Below are 26,077 nucleotides of genomic sequence, written 5' to 3'. Positions count from 1 at the left end.
ATCCGCGTCAATCTCTTACCTGATGGAGTAGTAGGTGATAGAGGGAACCGAAGAATCAGATAGATGAACCCGCTCGTGCACAGAGAGATGTGTGAATGCATGAGATAAGATGAGTCAGCTATACAGTGCTTGGGCAGTGTCTGATTGGTGGATAGAAGGCCCGGGGCTGTCGCCCGCCAATGGGAACTCCTGGAGCCAAACCGCAAGCGGACTAGCCGCGCGGCCTGCAGTCGCCTCAATTCCCTGTTTTTGCGTCAACGTCCTTGTTTTGCTGCTGTGGTGGTCTGTGTCTCTGTCGCTTCTATCCGTGCTCGCTTGTGGCTTCATCCTAGTATCTCCCCTGTCGGAATCCTTCTCCCTGCAACCCGCCGTCTCATCATGAACTCACTCGCCTTCTTCACCACTGATCTATCACGGTGGACCCTCCTCCGAGGCCTCTGCCTGTCAGGGTCCACAGACCACCATTCCCCTGGAACCGGGATATCATCAGCAGCTTGATGAAGGCGCAGGTGGAGCTCTGTCACTGATCCTTCGTCCGTCTGTACATGCCATCATTGGCCGGGCCCCCGGCCCTTACACATCGCCACTTTGGAGGGTCATCATCGTCCAAACCCAGATCCGTCCCAACATTCCACTTACCATTACTGCGGGAGATTACTCGTCTCTCAAGGACTATCTACCGATCCATGGAACTCCCCTTGAGATTTCTCAGATTTCTCACTGTTCCTGTCGGGTCAAAAACGGTTCTGACGGACACTGCCTGAGGATCGAATCTGCCCCATTTCCCGTACCGTGCAGTCTAGACTGTCATCTAATAAAACCCTCGACGCCCTCGAACGCCCGCCTTGTTTCAAGCCTGGTTGTTCCTTTCTTCTTTCCCCCCTTTCTTCCCTTTTCCGCCATTCCCCTTTGCTTATCTGCCGCCACACCTTATTCTGAATCGATCCTGAATCGGGTTTGAGGATGGACCAGCCCTGTTAGACTTACCTGCCACTACAAGACCCTAGCGCGCATCGCTTGTACCGAGCTTTCGGTGCACCTCGATACCCCTCCCCCGCCCTATCCTGTGCACACCGTCCTCATGGAACCTCCACGGTGGGACGACGACCACAATGCTGGCCGCAGAGCGCGGGAGCTGTATCGCTACTTCCAGCCGGAACGATCCCCTCAGACGCCACCATCCCGAGAGGACTCTCCGCAGACGAATCCGGTTTCAGATGCCTCGTTGCCCGGACCTTCGCCATTCACGGCGGCGGCGCCGCCGCCCATCACGCACATCGTTCCCGAGGACGCTCTTGTTCTAGGCGAAGCTAATGCGACGCTCACTTCTTTTGCGCAACTAGCCGCCCTTCGGCTCGATGTCGATCGCGTTCTGGTCAGGTAGGATCTTCTATGCGCCCAGCTTGCGGCCATCGTTCTGACAGTGTGTCTAGCGTATCGGACCGCGACTCGCAGTTCATCCTGGCCCAAGCGACTAAATCACTGGTGGACCCGGCTTCGCAACTTTCGGGTGACGAGGAATGGGACGGATGGTGCCGGCTGAGCAATCGGATCTGGCCCATGTGCCGAGTAAGTTGTTTGTTTCAGTTCTGTCAGCCGTTAATCTAACAGGACCTTGCGTGCTAGGACACGGTTGCCCTCGCCCCGTCTTTCAAAGCCCCCGACGAGGCCCAATTCCTGATCGTGAACGATTTGAGCCAAGACGACAAGTACAAGTCTCTACCCTTTGTCAAGGCCGCGCCCTCCTATCGATTCTATGCCGGCACTCCCCTTACCACCGAGACCAACATCAACATCGGTTGTCTCTTCGTACTCGATACAAAACGACGCGATAGCTGGGGGGATGTCGAGAAGAGCACACTGGCCACTTTGTCCACACTTATAATGGACTATCTCAAGGTCAGTCGGCAAGCATCCGAAGGTCGACGTGCGGCACGACTGTCTCGGGGTCTGAGTTGCTTCGTTGAAGGCAGTTCGAGCTTTGTGGATACGCCTAATCCGTCGTACGCTGGGAGCTCCGCCAACGTACCGAGCACTCCCTCGCTATCGCACCAGAAGGCCACTCACCTCTCAGTCGGGTCCTTGAACAGCCTCGACATCCCATCTCGGCGCTCCCACAGCAGTGATGCCCGCTCCATCAGTTCCATGTCGGAGTGCAAGGGCGACCAGGCCATCTCGTCGAACCCTGATACACCACTGCCAGATTGGTGGTCAGGAACACGGGAGAAGGGATTCGATGAGTCGCATGGGAATTCTTGGGCGTTTCGGAGAGCCGCAAACCTGCTGCGGGAGAGTTTGGAGCTCGATTCGGACGGCGGAGTCATCTTTCTTGAGGCGGGAAACAGCCCGATGTTCGACGTGGAAACTGGCAGTGACTGTTCCATCGGGGAAACTAATCCAGCGTCGGTGCTCGCGATATCTACCAACGAAGAGCCTTTTGCACCAGGACCCGGCTCCAAGGGCCTGTACCCCGCTACCAATCTGGACAACGGATTCCTGCATGAACTCTTCCGGAGGTATAGCAAGGGGAAGCTCTGGTCGTTCCATCGGGATGGCCTGTTGTCGAGCTCCGATGATGAAAAGCCCCACCGCAGCCGACCCAAGATGACCAAACAGACCGAGATCCCTCGAGGGACCGGGAAGAAGTGGAAGACGATGGAGAATTCGTTGCTGAACCTTTATTTTCCAAATGCTACCCAGGTTCTCTTCGTACCCTTGTGGAACGCCGGCAACTCCCAGTGGTTCGCCGGTTGTTTCTGTTGGAATACCGTCGAGACGCGCGTTTTCAACTCGTCCGTCGAGCTGAGCTCCGTGATGGGTTTCGGGTCTTCGATAATGGCCGAGTGCAGCCGGGTCGAGTCCCTCATATCGGATCGGCAGAAGGGTGATTTCATCGGGAGTATCTCGTACGTATACCAGTGCTTTCTCAATCATGCGTTCATTATTGACCTGTGACAGACACGAACTGCGCAGCCCCCTCCATGGAATCCTGGCAGCCGCCGAGTTTTTAGGCGGCACCAACCTCGATGACTTCCAGGGCTCACTGCTCGAGACCATCAACGCCTGTGGTCGCACCTTGCTCGACACCATGAACCAAGTGCTCGACTTCAGCAAGATCGTTTCGCTGGAGCGATCATGGCGTCAACTGAAAAAGAACAAGAACTCTACTGATGTTAAATCCCTTGATCGGTTCTCGGCACATCTGGACACGTTCGTCGCGACGGATCTGGCGATTCTGGCCGAAGAGGTGGTGGAGGGCGTCTGTTTGGGCCATGCCTACAGCCAACGAACCACTTCATCACTAGAACATCCGACTCAGTCCACAGCTACAACCGCAGCCAGGTCACAATCTCTCAAAACATCTCGACACAATGTGGAGGTCGAGATCGACATCGCTCAGAACGATTGGGTATACCAGACCCAGCCCGGTGCGCTACGACGCATTATCATGAACGTCTTTGGAAACGCCATGAAATACACGGACCACGGGCGCGTGTCGTTACAGCTTGCGGTGACAGAAGCGTCGGACAGTCGGTCTCGCCGCGCCGGCATCGACGAATTGGTCACATTGACGGTGTCGGACACGGGCAGGGGGATCTCGGAAGAGTTCCTGCGTGGACGACTCTACACTCCGTTTGCACAGGAAGACACGCTAGCCGTTGGCACCGGTCTGGGACTGTCCATCGTTCGCAGCCTCGTGCGATCCCTGCACGGGAGTATCCACATCAATAGCCAGCCTGGACAGGGAACCACTGTCAAGGTTTCCCTCCCCCTATCGCGGTCTGTCCATGAAGACGTCTTCGAGGACACCTTGTCGCCGCGATCCCCTTCGGCCGCCGAGAAAGGCGCTATCAATGAGAGCATTCTTCTCCGCGACACTCATGCAGGCCGGCGCGTCGCCATCCTAGGCATGGACCCGTCCGAGGCTACCAGCCATCCATCCTGGTCTGTCATCACCCGCTATGTAACCGAATGGTACGGGCTCGAGCTCGTCTCACTTCATTCATCATCACCCGCGGACCTCGTCATCGCCGACGAAACCGCCCTGTTGGAGGAACTTCAGCGCCCAGCGCCGGCGTTCTTCCCTGCACTGCTCATCCTCTGCGACCGGTCTGTCGACTACAACACCGCCCGCGCCGGATTCGCCTCGCTCGCCGGCGCCATCAACATCATCCGCCGACCTTGCGGCCCTAACAAAGTCGCCCGCGCCATCCTCCGGTGTCTCGCATCAGAGGACACCTCGCTCGCCCCAGCGGAGCCAACAAAACCACCGCCATCCACTCTCCCCCTCCGCCCACGCAACGCCCGCTCCCTCCCCAGCGACGACTCCCAGTCCGAGAACAAACTCTCCGACGGCATGGGCGACCTCACCGCCGACGACAGCAACACCTCCGCGTCTTCATCGACACACTCCCAAGACGTATCCGACCTCCCCGACCCACTCCCAACCATCGCATCGCCCTCGTCGCCCGTCACGCTCGGTCCCCTGGACACCTTCACGCAGTCAGAACAGGCCAAGGCACCGCGGCAGGCTCGCGTGCTCGTCGTCGACGACAACTCGATCAATCTCAACCTGATGTTAACGTTTATGAAAAAGCGCCATCTGGCGGCGTTGGACGCCGCGCAGAATGGCAAACTGGCGGTCGATGCAGTCGAGCGAATGCAACAGGGGTACGACATGATTTTTATGGGTATGTCTTTCTAATTCTTGTACTACATGATTTTCTCTCTAGTTGCAGATGGCTAATCCGTACCTTATCAGACATGTCAATGCCCGTGATGAACGGCTTCGAAGCCACTCGCGCGATCCGAGCGATAGAAAAGGAGCGGGACGGGTGTGGACCCGCGATCATCATTGCACTTACTGGGCTGAGCAGTTCGCGCGATGAATCCGATGCATTGGCATCCGGGGTGGATCTGTTTCTCACCAAACCCGTGTCGTTCAAGGAGGTGTCGCGTCTGCTGGCCGAGTGGGAGGCGGGCGAGCTCCGCGGACGGTATTCGGCCGAGGCTTAGGGTGATGCATGTCTGGGATTGACACGGCGTGATGGTGTGATAGCACATTTGTTTATTTGTTCTGTACATATTGCATGAGGGCCGGGATTGCTCCGTACACGGATTTAGCAAGAGTGATACCCTGCATAGAATTGATGATTGCATGATTTGAATCTATGGGCTGAATGCTAGTGATATTATGCCATTACTGGGATCATGAGTGGGATAATTAGTATCGTGCGATCAACCACCGCCGCCGGGTGTCCTCATCCATCTTAAGCAGCAGGTCGCGCTCCTCGCGCTTGACGCAGAGGTAGTCCTTCACCAGTTCGGCGCCGAGCACCTCCTGCAATTCCGAGTCGGCCTGGAGCGCATCTATCGCCTCGTCTAGCGATTTGGGAAGCTTTTCCGTGATGCCCAGCTCCCGTCGCTGCTCGTCTGTGAGGGTTGCCGCGTCGTCTGGATGCCATTAGCAAGGGAACTTAACCAAGAAAGGAGGGAGTAGACCTACGAGCACAGTCCTTCAAGCGCAGCTTCAGTTTCTTCTCCAGCCCGATGTATCCCGCCGCCAGGTAGGCCGCCATGGCTAGATACATATTTGCCAGTCCGTCCAACGACTTCAGTTCCCAGTGTGCCGTCTCGATCTTCCGGACGGGAGACTCGCGATTCTGCGTGCCCCAGGTCACCCATTCGCTGCCGGCCCACAATCCGGACTGCACGCGATCGTAGCTGGCATCCTGTGACAGCGTGAAGGGCATGAGTGCCACGTAGTGCTCCATAATACCGGCCAAGAAGGACTCTTCCACTCCGGCCGACGGCGGTTCCTGAGTCGCATCGGTCTTTTTCAAGGAAATGTGAGCATGGGCTGCGCTGCCGGCATATCCGGGAATGGGGCGTGGGTGTAACGTAGCGCGGAAGCCTTTTTGTTCGGTAATGTTGGTGATGATCTGCCGGGCGCGCAGGAGGGTGTCGACCGCAGCCAACGGCGGGCCTGGGGGAAGAATGAACTCGAACTGACCCGGGGCCGACTCGGCGTGGAATTGCTGCAGGGCGATGCCGTGAGCTCCTAGCGTATCGACAATCTCCTCGAGGAGAGGGACCATGGAGCGCGTCTGGCTGGTCATCTGCGACCAGGAATGGTTGGTGACGCAGGGCTTATACCCGGTGATGGTATCTGGGTCGTCCTTGTCGGTGACCGGACGGAGGAAGATGACCTCGATCTCAAATCCGAAGCTCACGTCAACCTGATATTCGTTGGAGAGCCGAGTGGCGAGGTTCAGCAGCAATGTGCGTGGGCAGCCCGGCACGGGGGCCGATGCGTCCTCCTCCTGTCGCCAAAAGGTCATGACTGACGCGCTGTTGGAGCCTGGGATGCCGACGTTGCGGTGCAGCGTGTCCAGGTCGGGGACTAGATAAAACTGGCCCGTCGTGGATCCTTCGGGTGCAACGTGATCATCCTGGATCATCTGCTGGAGACACTCACAGACTCCCAGCCGACGCTCCTGCCGGGCAAGCTTCGTAAATTCGGCCATGGGGAACATGCGGACGCGCATGGTGGCGGTGTAGTCGAGGAACTGCATCCAGACGTGCTTGATGTCGGGGTTGGCTTTCGTGAAACATTCGAGACGGGTGCCGGGAGGGAGGTCCTGCAAGGTATCTGTTTGCGGAGGGGGTTCATTCAGGTCATAGAGTCGATTGGAGTTGTGGAAAAGGATATCGGCGACGGCCTGCTTCGCCTGCGAGACAGTCCAGTCGGCCTTCTTCACATACTCGATAGCCACGATTTCGAGGGCCGCGCGGAACTGAATATTCGCGAGATAGAAGGTCTCTGGGAAGAAATGACCATCGGTGCTCCAAAGTAAATGCGACGTCGGCACCAGATCCAGACTCTGCCGTAAAATTTGCTCCTGGGCGTCCCGGCTCACCATAGGGAAGACCTCGCCCAGATCCAGATAGACATTGTCGTAGACGCTAGCGAGGTAGCCCGCCTCGCGGGTATACGGGTACGAAGAATGCAGCAAGACGAAATCCACATTGCGGAATCTGGCGACCAGCCGCTGCAGATAGGCGGGATTGGCGAGCACCAGATTGATATCAGAATCTCCCAGACCCGTGTGCAGCTGCAGCGGCTTGTTCGGCACGATGTTGGCGGCGGTGGCTGCGGCCTTGCGGGAGGCAATCGCCTCCACAGTCGTCCACACAATCCAGTCGTTCAGCGGCTTGTCCTCGACGCGAAAGCTCCCGTTCTGGGCGCCGAAGGTGAAGCAGTGGACGAGAGCCGTCTCGAGACTCTGGTCGCCGGCGTCGACCTCCTGGACGTCTAACCCAGTCCGGTAACAAATGACCGATTTGAACCCCACCACGGCGGGGTCGAGGATCGCCTGATTGAGACGATCGCGGAACCCGGCGATGAACTGGTGAAGCAGTGTCTGGCGATGCGTGTGGCTGTCCAGGGTGGCCGGGTTAATGTCCAGCGACGCAAGCGTCTTCTCGGCCAGGGTTTCAATGCGCACTATGCGGCGGGTGCGTCCTGGCGTAAAGCGATCGTGCCAATGATACGGTTCGACGTCTTCTGCGGTCAACAGGTCATCCAGCAGGAGGCTGTGCGTGCCAACCAAACACGCGCGGACGAGCCCTTCGTAGTCGCGCTGCACCCAGTCGCCCCGTGCGGCCTTGACCTGGTCCCAGGTGCTGTCGGAGCTGATGCCGTACAACTGGGCCAGCTGCGGCGTGGCACGGTAGAGGGCGAGCGTGGAGGTGGCATTCTGCAGGGCCGTCCCGTGGGCCTCGGAGATGATCTGCTCAAAGGGATGTTTTTCGTAGGCACAGGCGTGGCGTCTGGAGAGAATGTTATGGGCATGGTTGTCAATGAGGGGATGCGTGTGGATGAGCTGGCGGAGCGAGGGGAGATCCATGGTGTTAGCGAGTGCGAGGGGGTATTATGTAGAGTATCATGCAGCGATGGGATGTTATTGTGCCAGCTAGAAGAGAGTGTTGGTGGTATGAAGAACGAAGAGGCCGAAGAATGCGAGGCCAGTAGATAAAGGTAACGGTACTACTAAGTACTAAAGAGCAGGCGCCGATGGATATACTGCGCGTTCCCAAAGAGGCAGCTGTTCGGCCATGCCTCTGTGTCTCCTGCCGATCGGATGCAGATTTTCTCTGGTGGCAGTCGCAGTCAGTCCCAGGCAGCCGAAGGAGAGACTACTGTTCATGTTCTAGTCGGCTCGGAGCGCAGGCTATATCTGGAAGACTCGACGATTCGGCGATGTTGACGGTGGATGCGCCTTTTCGTGCACCATACGCGATTCGGGCATTTCCACGAGCTGACTAATCGAGTCCTTCAGTCACCAAGTAGTTAGTTAGTTAGTTATTCATAGTTATTCATCTCATTCACCTTTTACGGAGTACTAGCTATTTTCTTGTACGTTATGTAAAAGATTCCTCCGTTGTGCAGGGTTCAGTCTGTGCACGATCGATCCACGCGAATAGCTTCATCCCAGCCTAATACTGCCCCTCAATCGTCATCGTCCCCGTCTTCGTCACCAAATACTCGTTCACCGCAACCTCCTTCCCACTCTCCTTGCCATACCCCGACTCTTTGATCCCTCCAAATGGCGACTCCGCCGCCGATGAATTGCCCGTGTTCATGCCAATCATGCCTGCCTCCAGGTTCTCCAGCATGCGCCACATGCGGTCGATGTTCTTCGTGAACGCATAGCTCGCCAGGCCCATGCTGGTGTCGTTCGCCAGACGCACCGCCTCCTCTTCCGTCTCGAAGCGGTACAGCGCCGCGATGGGCGCAAACGTCTCCTCGCGCGACACCAGCATGTCCTTGGTCATGCCGGTAAGGATGGTGGGCTGGAAGAAGTAACCCTTTTCGCCGGCGACCCGCCCGCCGCCGAGGATAACCTCGGCGCCCAGGCGGCGCGCATCCTCGACCTGCGCCATCGCCTTGTCGATGCTGCGCGGGGTCGTGACGGGGCCCATGGTGGTGTCGGGGCGGGCACCGTGACCGACGACGAGCTGCTGGGTGCGCTCCTTGAGCATCTGCGCGAAGCGGTCGTACACGCCGGCCTGCACGTACACGCGGTTGGCGGTGATGCAGGCCTGGCCGGCGTGGCGCCACTTGAGCGCCATGAGCTGGTCGAGCGCCTGGTCGAGGTTGGCGTCGTCGAACACGAGGAAGGGGCAGTTGCCGCCCAATTCGAGGGTGAGCTTTTTGAGGCCGTGCGCGCAGTGGCTAGCGATCAGCTTGCCGACACGCGTCGACCCCGTGAAGGTGACCTTCTTGACAAGCGGGTGCTTGCACAGCGCCTCGCTGAGTGCCGGCGTGCACTCCAGGTCGGTGGTTAGCACGTTGAACACACCCGCCGGGAAGCCCGCCTTCTGCGCCAGGTGCGCCAGCGACAGCGTCGTCAGCGGCGTCTCTGGACTCGGCTTAACCACCATCGTGCAGCCCGCCGCGAAGGCCGCGCCCGCCTTGCGCAGCACCATCGCCACGGGAAAGTTCCACGGCACCAGCGCGGCGGCCACGCCGATCGGCTGCTTGACGGTGAAGACGCGCCGGTTGGGCGCGGCCGGCACCGCGATGCTGCCGTGGATGCGCTCCGCCTCGCCGGCAAACCACCAGGTGAACCCGAGGGCGTAGTCGATCTCGCCGCAGGCCTCGGCTATCGGCTTGCCTGTCTCGTGGGTGAGGATTTTGGCCAGGTCGCTGCGGGCTTCGCGGATGAGAGCGTCCCATTTCATCAGCCACTGCGCGCGCTGCCGCGGGTTGGTCTTTTTGAACTGCTCAAACGCCGCGTGGGCGCTTTCGACCGCTGCGGGCACATCGTCGGCGGTGTTGGTCGGACAGCTAGCCCAGGGGATGTCGGTGCCGGGGTCTGCATGGATTCGTTAGGATGGTCGTAGGATTGTACAATTGTAGAGAAGCATCTCACCAACGACTTCGAAGCGTTTTCCACTCTTGGACTGCACCCAGGCATTGTTGACGAAGGAGTCGTAATGGAGGAGGGAGGGGTCGTCAAGCTATCCATCAAGATGTATAAGATGCAATGTATGTTAGGAGTATAGATGATCGCGACGTACCTGGAAGGGGAGCTGATACTGGGACGCCATGATGCGACAGAGACGGACGATGGGATGGAAGAAAGGAATGAAAGAGAAGAAGAACATAGTTACTAACTACCTCTTATTAAGTATAAGAATGACCCCGCACCCCCCTCACTTGGCCGATTACCGAAAAAGGCACTGAATCCCACCCAACCATATAGCCGTCCATTACAACCATCTATATCGTCTACTCATAACAACATCAACATTCAATCTATCTCATCTACACCAGTCGATCCACACTCCCCGTCCGGTGCGGACTCTGCTGATCCGTCGTATATTGCACCGAGACATCCATCGTCTTGACAATCCCCGCGCTGCCATCCTCGCTGCTCAGACTCGGGCTGTCCGCGCCATCGCGCCCCCCACTGCGCGTGTACTTGCGCATCTCGGCCTTGACATCCGCCGTGTTGGCGCGGAACGGATCCGCCAGCTCGAAGCCGTCGTCGTCGCCCGCCCGCGCCGACCGGTGGGGATACTCCAGGCCGGAGCGGAAGCGGTTCGAGCTGCTCGCGCCGCCGTAGTAGTACTTGGAGTTGGACGCGCCGTGCGAGGTGCCCAGCAGACGGGGGATGTACTTGCTAAAGATGGCCTTGAGGGACGGGGCGCAGGCCGACATCACGGCGACGTTGACCTCAACCGCGGAGCTGCAGAAGCCGACGCTGTAGGTCGGGTCCGGGTTCTGGTGCTTGGGGTCTGGGAAGAAGGCTTCGGCGAGGATGACGATACGCCAGACGCCGATGGCCGTGGCCCTGTATCTGTCAGTTGAAAGCGCTGAAAACGGGGGAACGCAGGTACGTACACTCCACCCAGGCAGAGAATCAAGCACACGGCGAGCTTCCTCCGCAGCGGCATGTGCAGCGACCAGGTGATGATGATGGGGATGGAAAGCACCAGCAGATCGGTGAACAGGTTCAGCGCGGCGGTGGCGACGTAGAAGGCGCCCTGCTGGATGCATTTGCCGTGGGCGATCGACTTGTCGTAGACGTAGGCCACGGGCCAGCATTGGAAGAGGTCCACGAAGAGCACAGCGAGGAATAAGCCGACGGTCACGGCCATGGTGCCCCAGATAAGCGAGTTCACCAGACGCGACTTGGACTCGAGACGCCGCAAGAACAGCAGGATGGAGACTTTGACCATGGTGAGGGCGGGATTGTAGAGGAGCTGGTTGGCAAAGTTCCACTGTTTGGTCAGCTTGAGATGTAGGAGAAAAGAGTATAGGAACATACAATCAGGCCCTTCTTGACGTCGTAGTCTTTAGGAATGTCCCAGATGTGGTAACCGACATAGTTCGCTTTAACGTCTGGACATCATTAGAGAAGAAGTAAGTCAGGATTACCGAGGGCTACAAACAATACCACGATGTCACGGACATGCCCACAGCCAGAACCTGCCATTCAATCAGTAGAGCCCTGAATCAGACGCGTGAAGCCGTACATATCCGGCGCAGATGAAATAGTCGTCTACCTCTGTTAGACTGAAATGACTCGTAGCGACCAAACGACGTACCACATCCCAGAGAAGACCGCGACAGATAACGACTCCATAACCGCAGAGTCACTGCAATGCCTCCCAGCGCCGGAAAGGCCGCGATCATTCCCAGCGCAATACTCTGTTGATTGTCATGGTCCATCGTCAGACATATCGCAATGCCGTCGCTACTGCAGGAGCATGAGGTATCAGCAGTATAAGTAACCGGCTCGCCCAATCCCTCGCTGAGATAACCCGGCGGCTTGTCCGTGTAAACCCCCAAATCCAGGCACAAGGAGCTGATCCACCGAACACCGCGGAACAGAAGGAATCGAGGAACCCTCGATCTGGCTGGGACCCTTCACGACAGCGGGCAAGTCATCTATTTCACCATAGACTCCACCGTCACGGCGCAAGCTATTCGACGAGAAAAGTGCTGTCCACGGTCCAGAGCCAATCTATTGGGAGACCGCGCGGGCGTTTCTGTTATTAATGGCACGATAATCATATTGACAGCGGCGCGGAACGGGTTTGGTGGCTGCCGTGGACGTCGGCAGTGAACAATGCAGGTAAGACTCCCTTGCTTCTCTACCAGCCCTCCCGGCATTTGCCCATTGAGGAACGCCACAAAATGTCTCAAATCGCGTGGATGCGTGGATTGCGTGGAGTCAGCAAGTCCTTCGTGGCAGACATTCTTAGCGAGGGAGCTGTCTGCTGCTCCATATCTGAAACCGGGCGCTGGACCAAGCCTGGAGGGCGGCGGCGCGACTGGCCCATGGTCCAATCTGCTCATTTCAATAGATTGCGGTAATATCCGTAGGCGAAGGGCTTCAAGCGAGCGTTCCGGCGGTCGGTGCAATGTCCAGAAAGGTGCAGCGGTAATGGTTAGAGTCAGAGGCGTGTTTACGTCTGGCATCCTTGAAGACAGTTCTGGCATACATAGGTAGGCCAAGCATACACCAGCGATCCATAAATACGCAGAAAAATACCTGCCCGACCTCCACTGCGTGATGATCACCACTCGGATCATCGCTGGAGATCAAGATTTGCATGCTGATCAGCGTTTCCCCGTGCTCGATCTAGTCTACTCCAGCATGCGAAGAAACGGTCAGCGCCAGAGATCGACTCTTTTGCATTCGAGAAATGCGGTCAATGCAAGGCCAGTGACCGTCTTTTCGGATCGTAATCTAGTTGCCAAATGCCGAGAATTCCATCCGAGGCTCCTCTTTCTCAGACATTGGCTTGGAGAAATTTTTCCGGGTTCGCCCGCAAAGCTAGTGCTCGTTTGATGGAGATTCGCTAAGGACAATAGTGCGCTTTAGGCGGGCGTCTAGAAGGTAGTCCCTGCGGAGATATCGTATGACTGACAGATGAAGACCCTGCTAGAGTGGTTTCTGGCTAGACTGTTTTCTTCCTTCATCTCCGAGTTCGTCTAGACCTTCGTTTAGTATCAAGGTGGTAGTCCAGGGGCTGGAAATGTCCTGAAAACAACCACATGTACTCTATGGAACAGGATCATCCTTCGTCTCCCCCTGAACCCTCCTCTCCCCAGTCGGACCTGATGCAATCTATCCATGGAACCTCCCTCTGGTGGAGCAGCAGGCTTAGCTTCTCCCGAGAATGTTCGTCTAGGCGCGCGTGAACAGCACTGCTGCGTGGGTCGACATTAGCCACGCAGCTAGGCCTCCTAGACATCAACTTAGGGCATCGGCCAGCTCGCCTCTTCCAGTCGCAGTGGAGTCCCCTCGTGGCCGTTCGACAGGAACCGATCCATCCAGATGCCCCAGTCGCCCTCGTGGCGATTGGTGGTGCATTCCTGCTCCGCTGAAGCAGTATGTCCGGGAAAGCCGATGTAGAACGTCCGGTTTAGCCTGTCCGATGTCCGCCTAGTTTGGGATTGTATATTATCTGCGCGTCTCCCCTATTCTTCCGGCTTGCGCATATCGCTTTCACTCAATCCCAACCCTTCACTGCAGTGGCAAGGTGATCTCTCCGCCATGGTCCGAGTCGCCTCTTCTGCAGGTCTGCTGGCCGCGCTCGCGCTGTCCAACCCGGCGCGGGCTGCGCCGACCTCCTCGTCTGTCATTGTCGCTGCCACGCCGGTGCCTTCGTCGAGCACGGATGCCGGCGTCCCGCTGTTCTCCAGCGAGACGCTGCAGCTGACCGACAGTGTCATTGATAACCTCGCACCCGTGTTAGACAATGCGACGGATCTGTTCGATTTTGGCAGCAATGCCTCCTCGGACCTGGCCGCCCGCTGCATCAGCTGCTTCAGCAAGTGCAAGCTGCTCCCGGGCGACGCCCTCTGGCCGGCCCCCGCCATCTGGTCGCTCTTCGACTGGCTGCTCGGTGGACGACTGGTGAAGACGGTGCCGCTGGCTGCATCCTGCTACTCCTCCTGGCCGGAGTACGACCCTGATCAATGCCAGGTCGTGTCCGATAACTGGACCGTGTCCTATCTTCAGTATGTTCACGCCCTACGATGGTAGTTCTGTACTGACGAAACAGTGCCGCGGATCCCGCCTCCATCATGTGGCCCTTATACGAAGGCCGCTCCTGCATGCCCACCGACGACCCGTCGGGCGAGTGCACCGTGGGCGGGTACTCCAGCTACGCCGTGAATGTCAGCAACGTTGCGCAGATCCAGCTGGCGGTCAACTTCGCCCGCAACGCTGGTCTCCGTCTGGTGGTCAAGAACACCGGCCACGACTTCAACGGCAAGTCCACGGGCGCCGGTGCTCTCGGCATCTGGACGCACAATCTCAAGGACATCAAGTACTACGCCGACTACCAGTCGACCAACTACCGCGGGCCCGCCGTCAAGATGGGCGCCGGCGTGCAGGCGTTTGAGATCTATGAAAAGGCCAACGAGCTGGGCTTCACCGCTGTCGGGGGCGAAGGAAAGGTGAGTCTGCAACTTTCCTTCCTGCATGACAGTATCTAACGTTATCAGTCGGTGGGTGTTGCCGGCGGATACGTCCTCGGCGGTGGCCACTCGCCCATGTCGAGCATCTACGGTCTGGCGGTGGACCAGGTTCTTGCCTTTGAGGTGGTGCTGGCCAACGGCCGCTTTGTGACGGTGACGGAGGAGACCGATGCTGATCTCTTCTGGGCTCTCCGTGGCGGCGGTGGTGGTGAGTCCCTCCGTCCATCTATACTCCCTCGACCACCTAGCTAATGACTCCGGTCCAGGCACCTACGGCGTGGTCACCTCGGTCATCTCGCGCGTGCACCCCAAGGTCGGTGTGACGGTGTCGACATTCTCCTTCTCGACCAGCAGCAACGTCAGCGTCGACACCTTCTGGGCCGGTGTGCGCGCCTATTTCGACCGCTTCGCCATCCACGCCGACGCCGGCACCTACGCCTACTTCTGGGTGATGGCGACAGGCGCGGACTCGTTCACTTTCCTGATGAACCCGTTCTTCGCCGTCAACCACACAGTCGCCGAGTACGAGGCGCTGGTGCAGCCGTGGTTCGACGAGCTCGACCGGCTGGGCATCCCGTTCTCCCCAGCCACCACCTACTACGACAACTTCTACGACGCCTGGGCTGCCGGCTTCCCACTAGAGACCGTCGGCGCGACGACCATGATGACCGGGTCGCGGCTCTTCCCGCGCCCCAACTGGGCGGACGCCGCCCTGCGCAACAAGACCTTTGATGCGCTGAAGACCACCGTCTCGGCGGGCTACCCGCTGCTCGCGTTCAACATGAAGGCCGAGCAGCCCGCCGGGGTCGCCGACAACGCGGCCAACCCGGCCTTCCGCGACACCCTCATGCATGCCATCTCGTCGGCCAGCTGGGCCGCCGACGCGACGCCCGCGGAGATCCTCGACACCATGAACACCTTCACCAACGATATCCTGGGCGTGTGGCGCGCGACCTGCCCCGAGTCCGGGGCGTACATGTCCGAGGCGGGCATTCTCGAGCCGAACTTCCAGCAGGCGTTCTACGGCTCCAACTACGACCGGTTGTACCGACTGAAGCAGAAGTACGATCCGTTCGGGGTGTTTTATGCGCCGACGGGCGTCGGCAGCGAGGACTGGACGGTGGATAGTGCCGATGGGCTGCCGGATCAGAACGGCCGGCTGTGCCGGGTGTGATTCATATAGACTGTATAGTAGATTTCATAGTACGATTTAGTTCCTCGTGTGTATCAAAAGTAGATGTTTGGTTCCGCCCGCACAAGCTCCTCTGCTTTCCCTGGTAGTCCACCAGACGAAACCCCCTGCGCCGGGGGTACATCCCCTTCTCTCGACTCCGTTCCTTCCCCTGGGACCTGTTCCCCAGTCTGGGCTTCACCAGAACAATCCTCCCCAAATAACCCCTCCTTCTCCGCCCACCACCGCTCCCAGTCCCGCGGATCTCTTAGCGGCAGACGCTCCCACTCTTCCATGTTGGTCGTGCGGCTCTGGCGCGCCAACCTATCCGGCACGGTTGGCGGAATGCGCAGGGCTGGGGTCTCAGTGTGCAGACCTGCGCTGCGGAGCTGGGTGTAGAGCGTATAGAGGGCTAGTTCTGTCTCGATGAGACGGTGCTCCAGATGGGTGATGTAGCCTTGGGGCAGGCCTCTACACGAGTTCAGATTGCGTATGTATTTGAGAGTGATGGACGCACCGTTTCCCGCTTTCGGGGTAGATGCACCGTGAGGGCGTGGTGGTGCATTGGGAGCAGGTTGGTCTGGATAGTCAGCGTCTGTCGCAAGCAGCAATGGTGGAGGTAGTGATGGTTACAGGATGCGATCACACTGTCTACTGTCAGAATGGCTGTTTCTTGGGTGGTATGACGCACCTTGCACTTTTTCTGGCGACAGGGTTCGCAGGAGATTGCGTTTTGGGACATGGTGTAGATAGACGGTGAGTATAGGGAGTATAGGGATGAAGGTCAAGAACTGATGCCCGCGCGGGGAAGAAATGCCGCGTCTCCGCGGGTGAATTCCAGTGGGTTTAGCTGCCGACAACATTTTGCCTGTTTATGAGAAAGGCTATGTGTCTCACGAAGTATGCCCACTTGTCTATATATTCTTACTCCATCGTGGGTGTGATGGCAGAGCATAATCAGTATCTTGCCAGTGTTTAGGTATTTATATATCCAGGTGTACATTTCATCGACTAATAGAGTCCCTCACAAGTCTAGATTCATACATTTCGTACAGTTACTTGAACGACTCCTATATGTTCTGTAAAAGTGAACGCACGCTCGCTCAAGGATACATGCATAGTTAAAGTGCATGACTTAGTCAGCCATTCTCCAACTTATGAACCCATCTCGCATATCCATCAACCTGACTGTCGACATCTGGACATTCTTCTTCATCATCACAATGGACACGCAGTATGATATACCGCCCGCCAAACGGCGCAAGACGCACAATCCCCCACCCCGAGAGATCGGGCTCATGCGCAAATCCCACCAGGAGAACGGTTCGGCGACCTTTCTGGGCAGCTCCAGCGGCATCTACTTCATCCGCGTCGTCTACAACGCCTTTGCCAGGCGATCCGCCCATCTAAACCAGACCCAGCAGACTCCTCCAAAAGACAGCCTCGTCCCGGGCGAGGACGACCAGCTGCAGCATCAGAGTCCTCGCCGGGATACCTCCCAGGCGCTCAAACACGACTTGTGGACGCCGCATGAATTGGACCACCGCCCAGCAAAATTCACCCTCGACCATCTCGTGCAATGGACCCGCAGCTACTTCCATCACTGGCATCCCATCTTCCCCTACCTCCTGGCGCCGACGTTCCTGCGCACGCTGGAAACGCTCAGCAGCAACGGATGGTCCAAACTGACGACCCCCGAGGCCATTCTCGTCCGCAGCATCATGTCCATCTCGCTGATGGACCGTCGACAGATGACTGCATCCGCGGCATCGGGAGCAAAAAGTCAGCCTGTGCCAGCGTCGCTGGTCTTCCGCACCGTCGACCAGGCCATGGAGAGTCTGCACACGCTGTTCTGTGACGCGCCCACGATCCTGACCCTGCAGGCAGCGTTCAGCGTGCAGCTCTTCCTCGCGTCGCTGCTCCGGCTGAACGCCGCCTCGCGCATTGGCGGCGTGATCACCCGCACCGCGTTCCATCTAGGTTTGCACCGCTGTCCCGCGCGGTATTCGTGCTTTACGCCCGAGGAGGCAGCCATCCGACGGCGTCTCTTCTGGTCCATCTACTGCTTGGAGCGGTATCTCTCCCAGGCTCTCGGAATACCTCTGAGCATCCGAGACGACGACGTGGATGTCTGCTATCCCAGTATGGAGATGCATGCAGACCACGTGCCTGACAGTAATCTCTCCCTGCCTCCATGTACAACAGCAATACTTACAGCATTGTCCTAACAATATGCAGACCGCCTACGCCTCCTCACGCACCTGGCCAAATTCGCCCGTGTGCGCGGCCTCATCGTCGAGCTCCGCAACAAGTCCCTCGCGCACACTCAGTCCTCTCCCACCGCGACCCAGATCAACGGCGAGCTGACGCAGTGGTGGAACGAGGTCTACGATGATGTGAATCTCCTGGATAATGACACCCCAGAAGACGACAGCCCCCCTGCGCTTGCCCCGCTGCACCGGCTGCTCCTGATCGTGCTCCGCCACGAATCCATCATCTCCATGAACCGGCCGCTGCTGGCCACCGAGCCGACCTCCCCCGAATACAAGGCCGCGTTGCAGGTGTGTATCGAGTCGTCGCGCGAGCTCATCGCCGAACTGCGTCGGCACCTGACCGTTGCACCCGTCGTGCCACTTGTCTGGCCGTCGTTTACGTGGGCCGTGTGGATGAGCTGTCTGATTTTGGTGTATGCGGCGTGGGAGGGGGAGTTTGCCATCGCTGCTGCGTCGAGGTATGCTCCCTACTCTGTTTGTGTATAGATATGGTCCGGACTGAACGTGCGAGCAGATATACCAAATCCGGCCTCGTCATCCTCCAGAATCTCGCCCTGCGCGATAGCTCCTGGCCGCAGACCTGCATCGAAGCCCTCCGCGACTTGGAATCGGCCTTGTCCAACCCGCCTACTTCCCAGCAGGAACAGACGACTGTGTCCACCGACCAGAGCCAGCAGCTCCCCGCTATGGACACCGGACTGGAGATGTCCGCAGAACACAGCATGTTGACGGTCCCGGACACAAACCAATACAGCAACCCGTCGGTCATCTTCGGAGACAGCAACAACCCGTTCTTCAGCGGGTTCTTCGCAGACGGCCTCTTGTCCGGGGACAGCGGGGTGGAGGGCATGCTGAGCGATTTGTGGACAGTAGCCGATGGACCGTGGCTGATCCAGGAGAATTACGACACGAGCGGTCTCTAATACTGTCAGCGATGCGGTTGATTGACCATCAGGATAATTACGACATGCAAGGCCTTCACTGCTCTCTGGGTGTCGGGAGAAACAATATCGGGTGATGGATCTACCGGACAAGTTCTCTCCGGCTGGCCTGCCGGACATGTCTTGTCCGGCGGGGCTTGCCGAGGTTTGTATATATAGAGGGGTACGAACACAGCAAGTCGACCCCAGCAAGGAACACCAAGAACAACGGAATAATGAAATCCTACAAGATCGCAGCCATTCCCGCCGACGGGATCGGCCCGGAGGTCGTGTCCGCGGGCATCGAGGTGCTGCAGGCGCTCACGGCCAAGCTGCAGAGCTTCTCGCTGGAGTTCACTCACCTCGACTGGAGCTCGGAGACGTACAAAAAGACCGGAAAGTATATCCCGGATGGCGGGCTGGAGGTGCTGAAGAAGCACGATGCGATTCTGTTTGGTGCCGTCGGTGCTCCGGGTATGTATCCAATGCCGCATCGGACCTACGGTCTACTGCTAACCAACGAAGATGTCCCCGACCACATCTCCCTCTGGGGTCTACGTCTCGCCATCTGCCAGCCGCTGCAACAATACGCCAACGTGCGTCCGACCCGCGTGCTCCGCGGCACCCAATCTCCCTTGCGCGACTGCCCGCCCGGCAAGCTGGACTGGGTGATCATCCGCGAGAACAGCGAGGGCGAGTACGCCGGACAGGGCGGACGGTCACACGTCGGATGGCCGTGGGAGGTGGCGACAGAGACGGCGATATTCTCGCGGGTGGGCGTGGAGCGCATCATGCGGTTTGCGTTTGAGACGGCGCAGAAGCGACCGCGCAAGAAGCTCACTGTCGTCAGCAAGAGCAACGCGCAGCGCAACGGGATGGTGCTGTGGGACGAGGTAGCCAGCATCGTGGCGCGGGACTTTCCCGACGTGCAGGTCGACAAGATGCTGGTGGACGCGATGACGACGCGGATGGTGCTGAAGCCGGAGAGTATCGACACAATTGTAGCGAGCAATCTGGTACGTCTCCCTGTTTTGTCTTTTTGTCATGTCTAACGGGGCAGCACGCGGATATTCTGTCCGACTTAGCGGCCGCGCTCGCCGGCTCGATCGGAATCGCGCCGACGTCCAACCTGGATCCCACGCGGCAGCATCCTAGCATGTTCGAGCCGATCCACGGGTCTGCGTTTGACATCACGGGCAAGGGGATTGCCAATCCGGTGGCGACGTTCTGGACGGCGGCGGAGATGCTGGGATGGTTGGGCGAGGAGACGGCGGCGCAGAAACTGATGGAGTGTGTGGAGACCGTATGCGCCAGTGGGCTGTTGACGGCGGATCTAGGAGGGACGGCCACGACGAAGGAGGTGACGGCAGCGGTGGTTGCAGCGATCCAGCAGCTGTAAGATAAGGTCATAGGTGTATAGTACTTTCGTCTACATCACTCGATGCGTCTGGAAGGGCGATTGGGGCCCCGCGGGACCCCGGACGGCCTCGAATAGACTCACGATTTTCGTACGGAGTGCAGCTGCAACTCCCGAGAAATCTTCGTCTTCGGGAGTCTCGCATGCAGCCCTCGCTCGTTCGATGGAGATTTCGGCGGGCCCAACACGGCAGTTGACCGAGCCGCGTACGGAGTAGTTACGGAGTACGATGCTTATCGACGGAGAATTTTCGGCCCACTGTGGAGAGGATGCAGAAGGCGTTACGAGAATGCATGTCCTGATGGCCTGATATCGTATCTCTCTGTCTTCCATTCTGGTACACCGAGGTCTATATACTCCCGTCGAACCTGCGAGAACACGCCAAGGACGCAGGGAAGCTTGTCCGGTCTTAGCTATACGCATATCATCGTGCGTTCTGGTTGCGGTCTCTGCTTCGATAGACTGTAAGACTCTATACTCCGTACTTCTCCCATCCCACGCAGCCCCCATGGCCATCCCCACTAGTCGGCCCAGTCTCTTCCGCACGAGCAGAACTCGGATTTGTGTGCTTTTCTCTCGCTCGACTGGAGCTGCCAAGCGCAACTAGCCCCCCGACCCATCGGACAGCCTTCCATCCATGCTTGAAATAAACCCGATTTGTAACACGCTGCCAATGAAACTCCCCGAGATTGACAGCATCGTCTACCCCGGCCGACTTGCTGCTCGGGCGCCGTCCGAGGGTGGGCCAGTCCCTGGTATACTCTGTACTCCGTGACCGGACAAGTTGCCCTCCCGGTGACGGCGCACTCAACGCATCCACGCCGATTCAGCGGTGGACAGGGATCGCCGTTCGGCTGACTTAATGGCAAGGCTGTTGGGAGTGCCATGCGGGGTCTCCAGAAGAGAAACGAAATCGGGGTTTGTGGGAGTGGGAGTGGGAGTGTTAGGGCTGCGCAACCGATATAAGACCAGACCTGTCTCGGTCTCTTTTCTTCCCACAACCACACTTCTCCCTCTCGGTCATTTTTCCTCCATTGATCCGCAATGGCCATGAAAGGGAAGCCTCTGCGTCTGGCGCAGGCGCTGCTGATTGTCGCTCCGGCGTTCATTCTCTTCGGCTACAACCAAGCCGGCGTCGGCCCTCTGGCCACCCTGCAGAGCTGGGTGCACACATTCCCGGAAATCGACACCATCAACACCTCAGGCGCGGTCAAGTCGCACAACTCCACCAGCAAAGGCGCCGTGATCGCCTCGTTCCAGATCGGTGCGCTGTTCGGAGCCCTCTCGTGCACCTACTTGGGCGACTGGCTGGGCCGCCGCAAGACCATCTTCCTCGGCGGCATCCTCACCGTCATCGGACAGGTGTTGCAGATCGCCGCGTTCCGGCAGGCTTTGGTCCAATTCACCATCGGACGCATCATCCTGGGCTTCGGGGTGGGCCAGCTGAGTGTTGCCGTGCCCGTGTGGCAGTCCGAGTGTTCGTCCGCCAAACACCGCGGCCAACATGTCATCGTCGACGGCATCTGTATCTGTCTGGGATACGCCCTGTGCAACTGGATCGATTTCGGCCTGAGCAAGATCCCCAACGACAGCTCCCTGCAGTGGCGCCTGCCGCTCGTCATCTCGCTCTTCTTCTCGCTTGTGTTGCTCGTCTCCGTCTTCCTGCTGCCCGAGTCGCCGCGCTGGCTCGTCTGCGTCAGCCGCGTCGACGATGCCACCGCCAGTCTGGCCGCCTACCGCGGCCTGCCCGCCGAGGACGAGCGCGTGCGCTCCGAAATCGCCGGTATCGAGACCTCGCTCGAGATCACCGCCGGGTCGGCCGCCTCCGCGTCGCTGAAGGAGATGTTTTCGTCGGACGACGACGAGCGCCTGCTCTACCGCTTCTGCCTGTGCATTGCGTTGAACTTCTTCCAGCAGATGTGCGGAGGAAACTTAATCTCCGTCTATGTCAGCAATATTTTCCAAGATAACCTCAACATGAGCTCGGACCTGGCCAAAATCCTCGCCAGCTGCGCCATGACTTGGAAGTTCCTGTGCAGCTTCATCTCCTTCTTCGCCATCGACCGGCTGGGCCGCCGCGTCGTGTTCATGATCAGCGGCACCGGCATGGCGTGCTGCATGCTCGCGCTGGCGGTCACCAACAGCTTCGGCAAGCAGCAGACGGCCTCCATCGTGTCGGCGGTGTTCATCTTCCTCTTCAACTCGTTCTACCCGATCGGCTTCCTCGGCGGCAACTTCCTGTACTGCACGGAGGTGGCGCCGATGCGGCTGCGCGTCGCCATGTCCGCGGTGTCGACGGCCAACCACTGGCTGTGGAACTTTGTCGTCGTCATGATCACCCCCGTCGCCCTCGACACCATCGGCTACCGCTACTACATCGTGTACACGGTGATCTCGGCGTGCATCCCGATCGTCGTCTTCTTCTTCTACCCCGAGACCATGAACCGCAACCTCGAGGCGCTGAACCACGTCTTCCGCGACGCGCCGTCCGCCTGGCAGATTGTGTCGATGGCGCGCCATCTGCCGCAGGGCGAGGCGGCCGAGGTGGACGTCTGGGTGCGCAGCGCCGAGAAGGGTGAGATCGAGGAGAAAGAGAGCGTATCATGAATGAATGGCTGAATGAGTATGTAGACAGGACTAATCGAGCCTAATCTATCATTAACCGTTGTACCGGAAACGGAACCGTCCATATCCATATATACATACGTACATTATAATGCATCCCTGCGACACCGCCTCCACCACCGCCGCTCGTCGCACACCATCTTCTCCCGCTCGCGTCGCATCTGCAGGTGCTGGTGCCGCGCGCGGCCCTCCCAGTGGTGGCGTTCGCGCCCGCGATCCGGATACGCCTCGTCGGCGTAGTAGCGGCCGATGGACTCGGCGAGCTCGACGATCCCGATGGTGACGGGGACGAGGAGCAATAGGCCTAGCGCGAGGAGCTCGTGCTCGTAGCGATTGAGCAGGGTGGTGGGTTGTTGTGCGTTGTGGAGCGCGCGCATGTAGTCGGTGCGCTCGGCGCCGGTGTTGATGAAGGCGCCGTGCGGAGAACGAGATGGTCGTTCGACCGGCGACGGGAGTATGCGATCAGGGGATCGGAAAACGTGCTGCATAACGGAATTGATAGAAGCAATCCGCGCTGGACTTGCGACAGCTGTCAACTGCGCATGGTGGTCTGGCCCATTCCATGGAGGACGCATCGGAATGCCCCAGCACAGGGGCAACAGGAACAACAAGTACAGCATGGCTGCGACACTGCGTGTACACGCAAGCTGGATAGAACTCAGACATGCCGGGGCACTTAATTTATATACTGCGTAAAATCAATTGGAAGCCCTGGGATCGTTTGCGGCCGTTGAAAGAAAGCAAACACACCCCGTGCAACAGGCCGCATGCGGATTGGCTGGCATGTGCGGATGTGTTTGCGCTGCCACCAAATTCACTATACAAACTGTAACACATCAACATCGATGGATATAGATATAGATATAGATCGCACATATAGATATAGTCTTCAAACTGTATGTAGATAGCAACATCAGCATCACTCCCGCTCCTTCACCCCCTCCTGCATCGCCTTCACATGCGAAAAGTCCAGCGTGTCCTCGCCCAGACTCCACGCCATCACGCCGCCCACGTGCTCGGCATCCACGATGTCCTTGAACTTGCGCTCGATCATCGGCACCGTATCCCACGTCCAGAAGAGGTCGACCTCCTTGTCGAAGTAGTACTGCCCGCCGGCCTTCTCGTCCAGCTTGCCGTCCTTCTCCGCCCGGCGCCACGAGTCGATGATCGAGATGCCTTTGCACTCGCCGTAATCGGACAGACAGCCCGCCTGGCAGAAGTCGTCGTCGGAGCCGCTGTCCCCGTTAGCCCAGAACACCAGTCTCATCAGAAGAGAGTCACATACCAGTTCCCATACTGACTGCAGCACTGCCCCTTCGGACAGCGCGTCCCCTTGGCAAACCCGCACGTCCCATCCGTCGACTCCTTCAGATCCTTCGGCGGCGGCGCCATCGTACCCTTCTCAAACGTCACCACCCCCGACTTGCCATTATCCGAGCCGTCGGGCTTCTCCATGGCCACGACCGGGCATCCGAGCGGGTGCTCCTCGCAGTCGGCGTCCTTTTGCGTCGTGAACCACTTCGCGTAGTACGCCACGCCGAGGTTCATCTTGGCCGGGTCGAGCCCGATCTCCTTGTACGCGTGCACCGTGTCGAGCGACTGCGCGACGCTGCTGTGGTGCGCGGTGGCGTTGTTGCGCCGGTTCATCAGGTCGTACGACATCACGTTGACCATGTCGACGGACGGCCAGATCTTCGGCCCGTTCTCCTTCGTGAACGCGATCATGTCCTCGCGCTTGCCCGGCACCGCCAGCGACAGCACCTTGTCCTTGCCCAGCGCCGCCCGCACCGCCTGCACGAACAGCGGGTACGCCTCGATCTCGGGCTTCTTCTTCGCGTTCGGGATCTTCTTGTAGTCGTCGCCGTTGCCGCCGGGGTACTCCCAGTCGATGTCTGCGTCGTGAGCCTGCCTGCGCGAAACGTGGGTTTGGGTCCGGGGGGAGGGTGAAGGGGAGGACTCACCAACTCCGTCAAAGCCATGGTCGTTCACCATCTTGGCTAGGTTCTTTGCAAACTGCTCGCGCGACGCGTCGTCTTTCGACCCCTCCGAGAACCCGGACGTGTCGCCCCAGCCGCCGACGGCGATCATGACCTTCGTGTCTGGGGCGAAGCGCTTGCGCATCTGCTCGACCGGCTGGAACGGCTTGAAGTCGCCGGCGTCCTGGCCGGTGAAGAGGGTGGTCTTTGCAAAGGCCATGATCGCGTGCGTGATGCCCTCTGTCTGCGAGCTGTCCGGCAGGTCGGTCGTGTGGTATCTTCCGTCGTCAGCATCACGATTCAGTAGTGGCCAGCTGGGAGCTGGGATACGTACTGGTCGATATACATGGCAAAGCGCATGCCCACCGCGCCCTGCGCGGCGAGAACAGCCAAGGCAAGCTTCTTGAGCATCTTGTCGTGCTCCTACTCAGTAGATACAAATTGCAGCACGCTCAGAGGGACAGAGGGTAGGCGCGCAAGAGAGCACGCGAGTAGATCGGCTCCATACTTATATAGTACGCCCTAACAAAGATGTCTCACACAAAGACAACACGAGAATTGGTCTGCAAGGGATCGTCGCACAAGCCCGGCAACGTCATTCATTCCATCCATCAGCTGGCCGGTGCAGTCCGGGCTCTCGTCATTGTTAGACACAAAGAATGCGACACTCTATTGTCCCGTGCAAGATGTATGAAACCCTGGGAGTTTCAATATAACTCTAGGAGTTCCTAATTGGGAAGCCCTATCTAAGTAACTTTCGTTTGGAGGAAACTCCCTTCTGTTCTAAGAAAAAGGTCGAAAGGAGGTGGGAGCTATAAAAGCTTGACTATTAAAGTATACACCTAGTATATACCATATAATAGAAATTGAGAGAATTAATAGGGGTTGCCTAGGCAATAGTAGCTGTCTGATATAGGTCCCTGAGGCTGCGGAATCATTTTCCTGGCTCATCTCCTTGTGTTGGGTATGAATGACCAGGAGTGACCGGGTCACATTCCACCCTCATTCCAAAGAGCAGACATGCCGGTTCACATACCTGCGCAACCAATTTCAGTGGTCTGGTTCCATTCCTGGTTGTTGGGTCCTTTGTCGATGACGCTCGTCTGCTTCTGACCGTCCAGATTCATCACTGTATCAAGTGTGGTTCGGTGTATTATAACTAGCTAGAGGGTATATCAATGCAATGCTA

At 58.3% G+C, this 26,077-nt stretch overlaps 8 protein-coding genes across 8 annotated transcripts; 5 read left to right on the top strand and 3 right to left on the bottom strand.

Annotated features, from left to right (window-relative positions):
• Positions 1 to 1,081: 1,081 nt before the first annotated feature.
• ATEG_01763 (putative sensor histidine kinase/response regulator) lies at positions 1,082 to 4,705 on the top strand (the record flags this gene model as incomplete). The annotated part of the gene is made up of 4 exons (XM_001209128.1): positions 1,082 to 1,380; positions 1,434 to 1,569; positions 1,627 to 2,906; positions 2,959 to 4,705. 4 exons carry the CDS (start codon positions 1,082 to 1,084, stop codon positions 4,703 to 4,705), a joined length of 3,462 nt encoding a protein of 1,153 aa, XP_001209128.1.
• A 519-nt stretch (positions 4,706 to 5,224) lies between these two features.
• Positions 5,225 to 7,910, bottom strand: fluG (extracellular developmental signal biosynthesis protein FluG; the record flags this gene model as incomplete). The annotated part of the gene is made up of 2 exons (XM_001209127.1): positions 5,225 to 5,454; positions 5,507 to 7,910. 2 exons carry the CDS (start codon positions 7,908 to 7,910, stop codon positions 5,225 to 5,227), a joined length of 2,634 nt encoding a protein of 877 aa, XP_001209127.1.
• Positions 7,911 to 8,499: 589 nt separating this feature from the next.
• Positions 8,500 to 10,116, bottom strand: ATEG_01761 (NAD-dependent succinate-semialdehyde dehydrogenase; the record flags this gene model as incomplete). The annotated part of the gene is made up of 3 exons (XM_001209126.1): positions 8,500 to 9,881; positions 9,939 to 10,026; positions 10,087 to 10,116. 3 exons carry the CDS (start codon positions 10,114 to 10,116, stop codon positions 8,500 to 8,502), a joined length of 1,500 nt encoding a protein of 499 aa, XP_001209126.1.
• A 3,461-nt stretch (positions 10,117 to 13,577) lies between these two features.
• On the top strand, positions 13,578 to 15,680 carry ATEG_01760 (FAD-dependent oxidoreductase; the record flags this gene model as incomplete). The annotated part of the gene is made up of 4 exons (XM_001209125.1): positions 13,578 to 14,044; positions 14,089 to 14,485; positions 14,534 to 14,714; positions 14,773 to 15,680. 4 exons carry the CDS (start codon positions 13,578 to 13,580, stop codon positions 15,678 to 15,680), a joined length of 1,953 nt encoding a protein of 650 aa, XP_001209125.1.
• A 1,220-nt stretch (positions 15,681 to 16,900) lies between these two features.
• On the top strand, positions 16,901 to 18,436 carry ATEG_01759 (CeGAL family transcription factor; the record flags this gene model as incomplete). The annotated part of the gene is made up of 2 exons (XM_001209124.1): positions 16,901 to 17,819; positions 17,916 to 18,436. The coding sequence occupies 2 exons, from the start codon at positions 16,901 to 16,903 to the stop codon at positions 18,434 to 18,436; spliced, it is 1,440 nt and encodes a 479-aa protein (XP_001209124.1).
• A 670-nt stretch (positions 18,437 to 19,106) lies between these two features.
• Positions 19,107 to 20,269, top strand: ATEG_01758 (putative tartrate dehydrogenase; the record flags this gene model as incomplete). The annotated part of the gene is made up of 3 exons (XM_001209123.1): positions 19,107 to 19,344; positions 19,396 to 19,886; positions 19,931 to 20,269. The coding sequence occupies 3 exons, from the start codon at positions 19,107 to 19,109 to the stop codon at positions 20,267 to 20,269; spliced, it is 1,068 nt and encodes a 355-aa protein (XP_001209123.1).
• Positions 20,270 to 21,331: 1,062 nt separating this feature from the next.
• On the top strand, positions 21,332 to 22,894 carry ATEG_01757 (sugar porter family MFS transporter; the record flags this gene model as incomplete). The annotated part of the gene is made up of 1 exon (XM_001209122.1): positions 21,332 to 22,894. One exon carries the CDS (start codon positions 21,332 to 21,334, stop codon positions 22,892 to 22,894), a length of 1,563 nt encoding a protein of 520 aa, XP_001209122.1.
• A 699-nt stretch (positions 22,895 to 23,593) lies between these two features.
• Positions 23,594 to 25,299, bottom strand: ATEG_01756 (uncharacterized protein; the record flags this gene model as incomplete). Its single annotated transcript, XM_001209121.1, has 4 exons — positions 23,594 to 23,806; positions 23,850 to 24,147; positions 24,198 to 25,166; positions 25,223 to 25,299. The coding sequence occupies 4 exons, from the start codon at positions 25,297 to 25,299 to the stop codon at positions 23,594 to 23,596; spliced, it is 1,557 nt and encodes a 518-aa protein (XP_001209121.1).
• Positions 25,300 to 26,077: the final 778 nt, after the last annotated feature.

Source organism: Aspergillus terreus, genomic scaffold, assembly GCF_000149615.1.
Source record: "Aspergillus terreus NIH2624 scaffold_2 genomic scaffold, whole genome shotgun sequence".
NCBI lineage: Eukaryota > Fungi > Ascomycota > Eurotiomycetes > Eurotiales > Aspergillaceae > Aspergillus > Aspergillus terreus.
The sequence above is the reverse complement of the archived record's forward strand: the minus strand, read 5'-3'. Positions and strand labels throughout refer to the sequence as shown.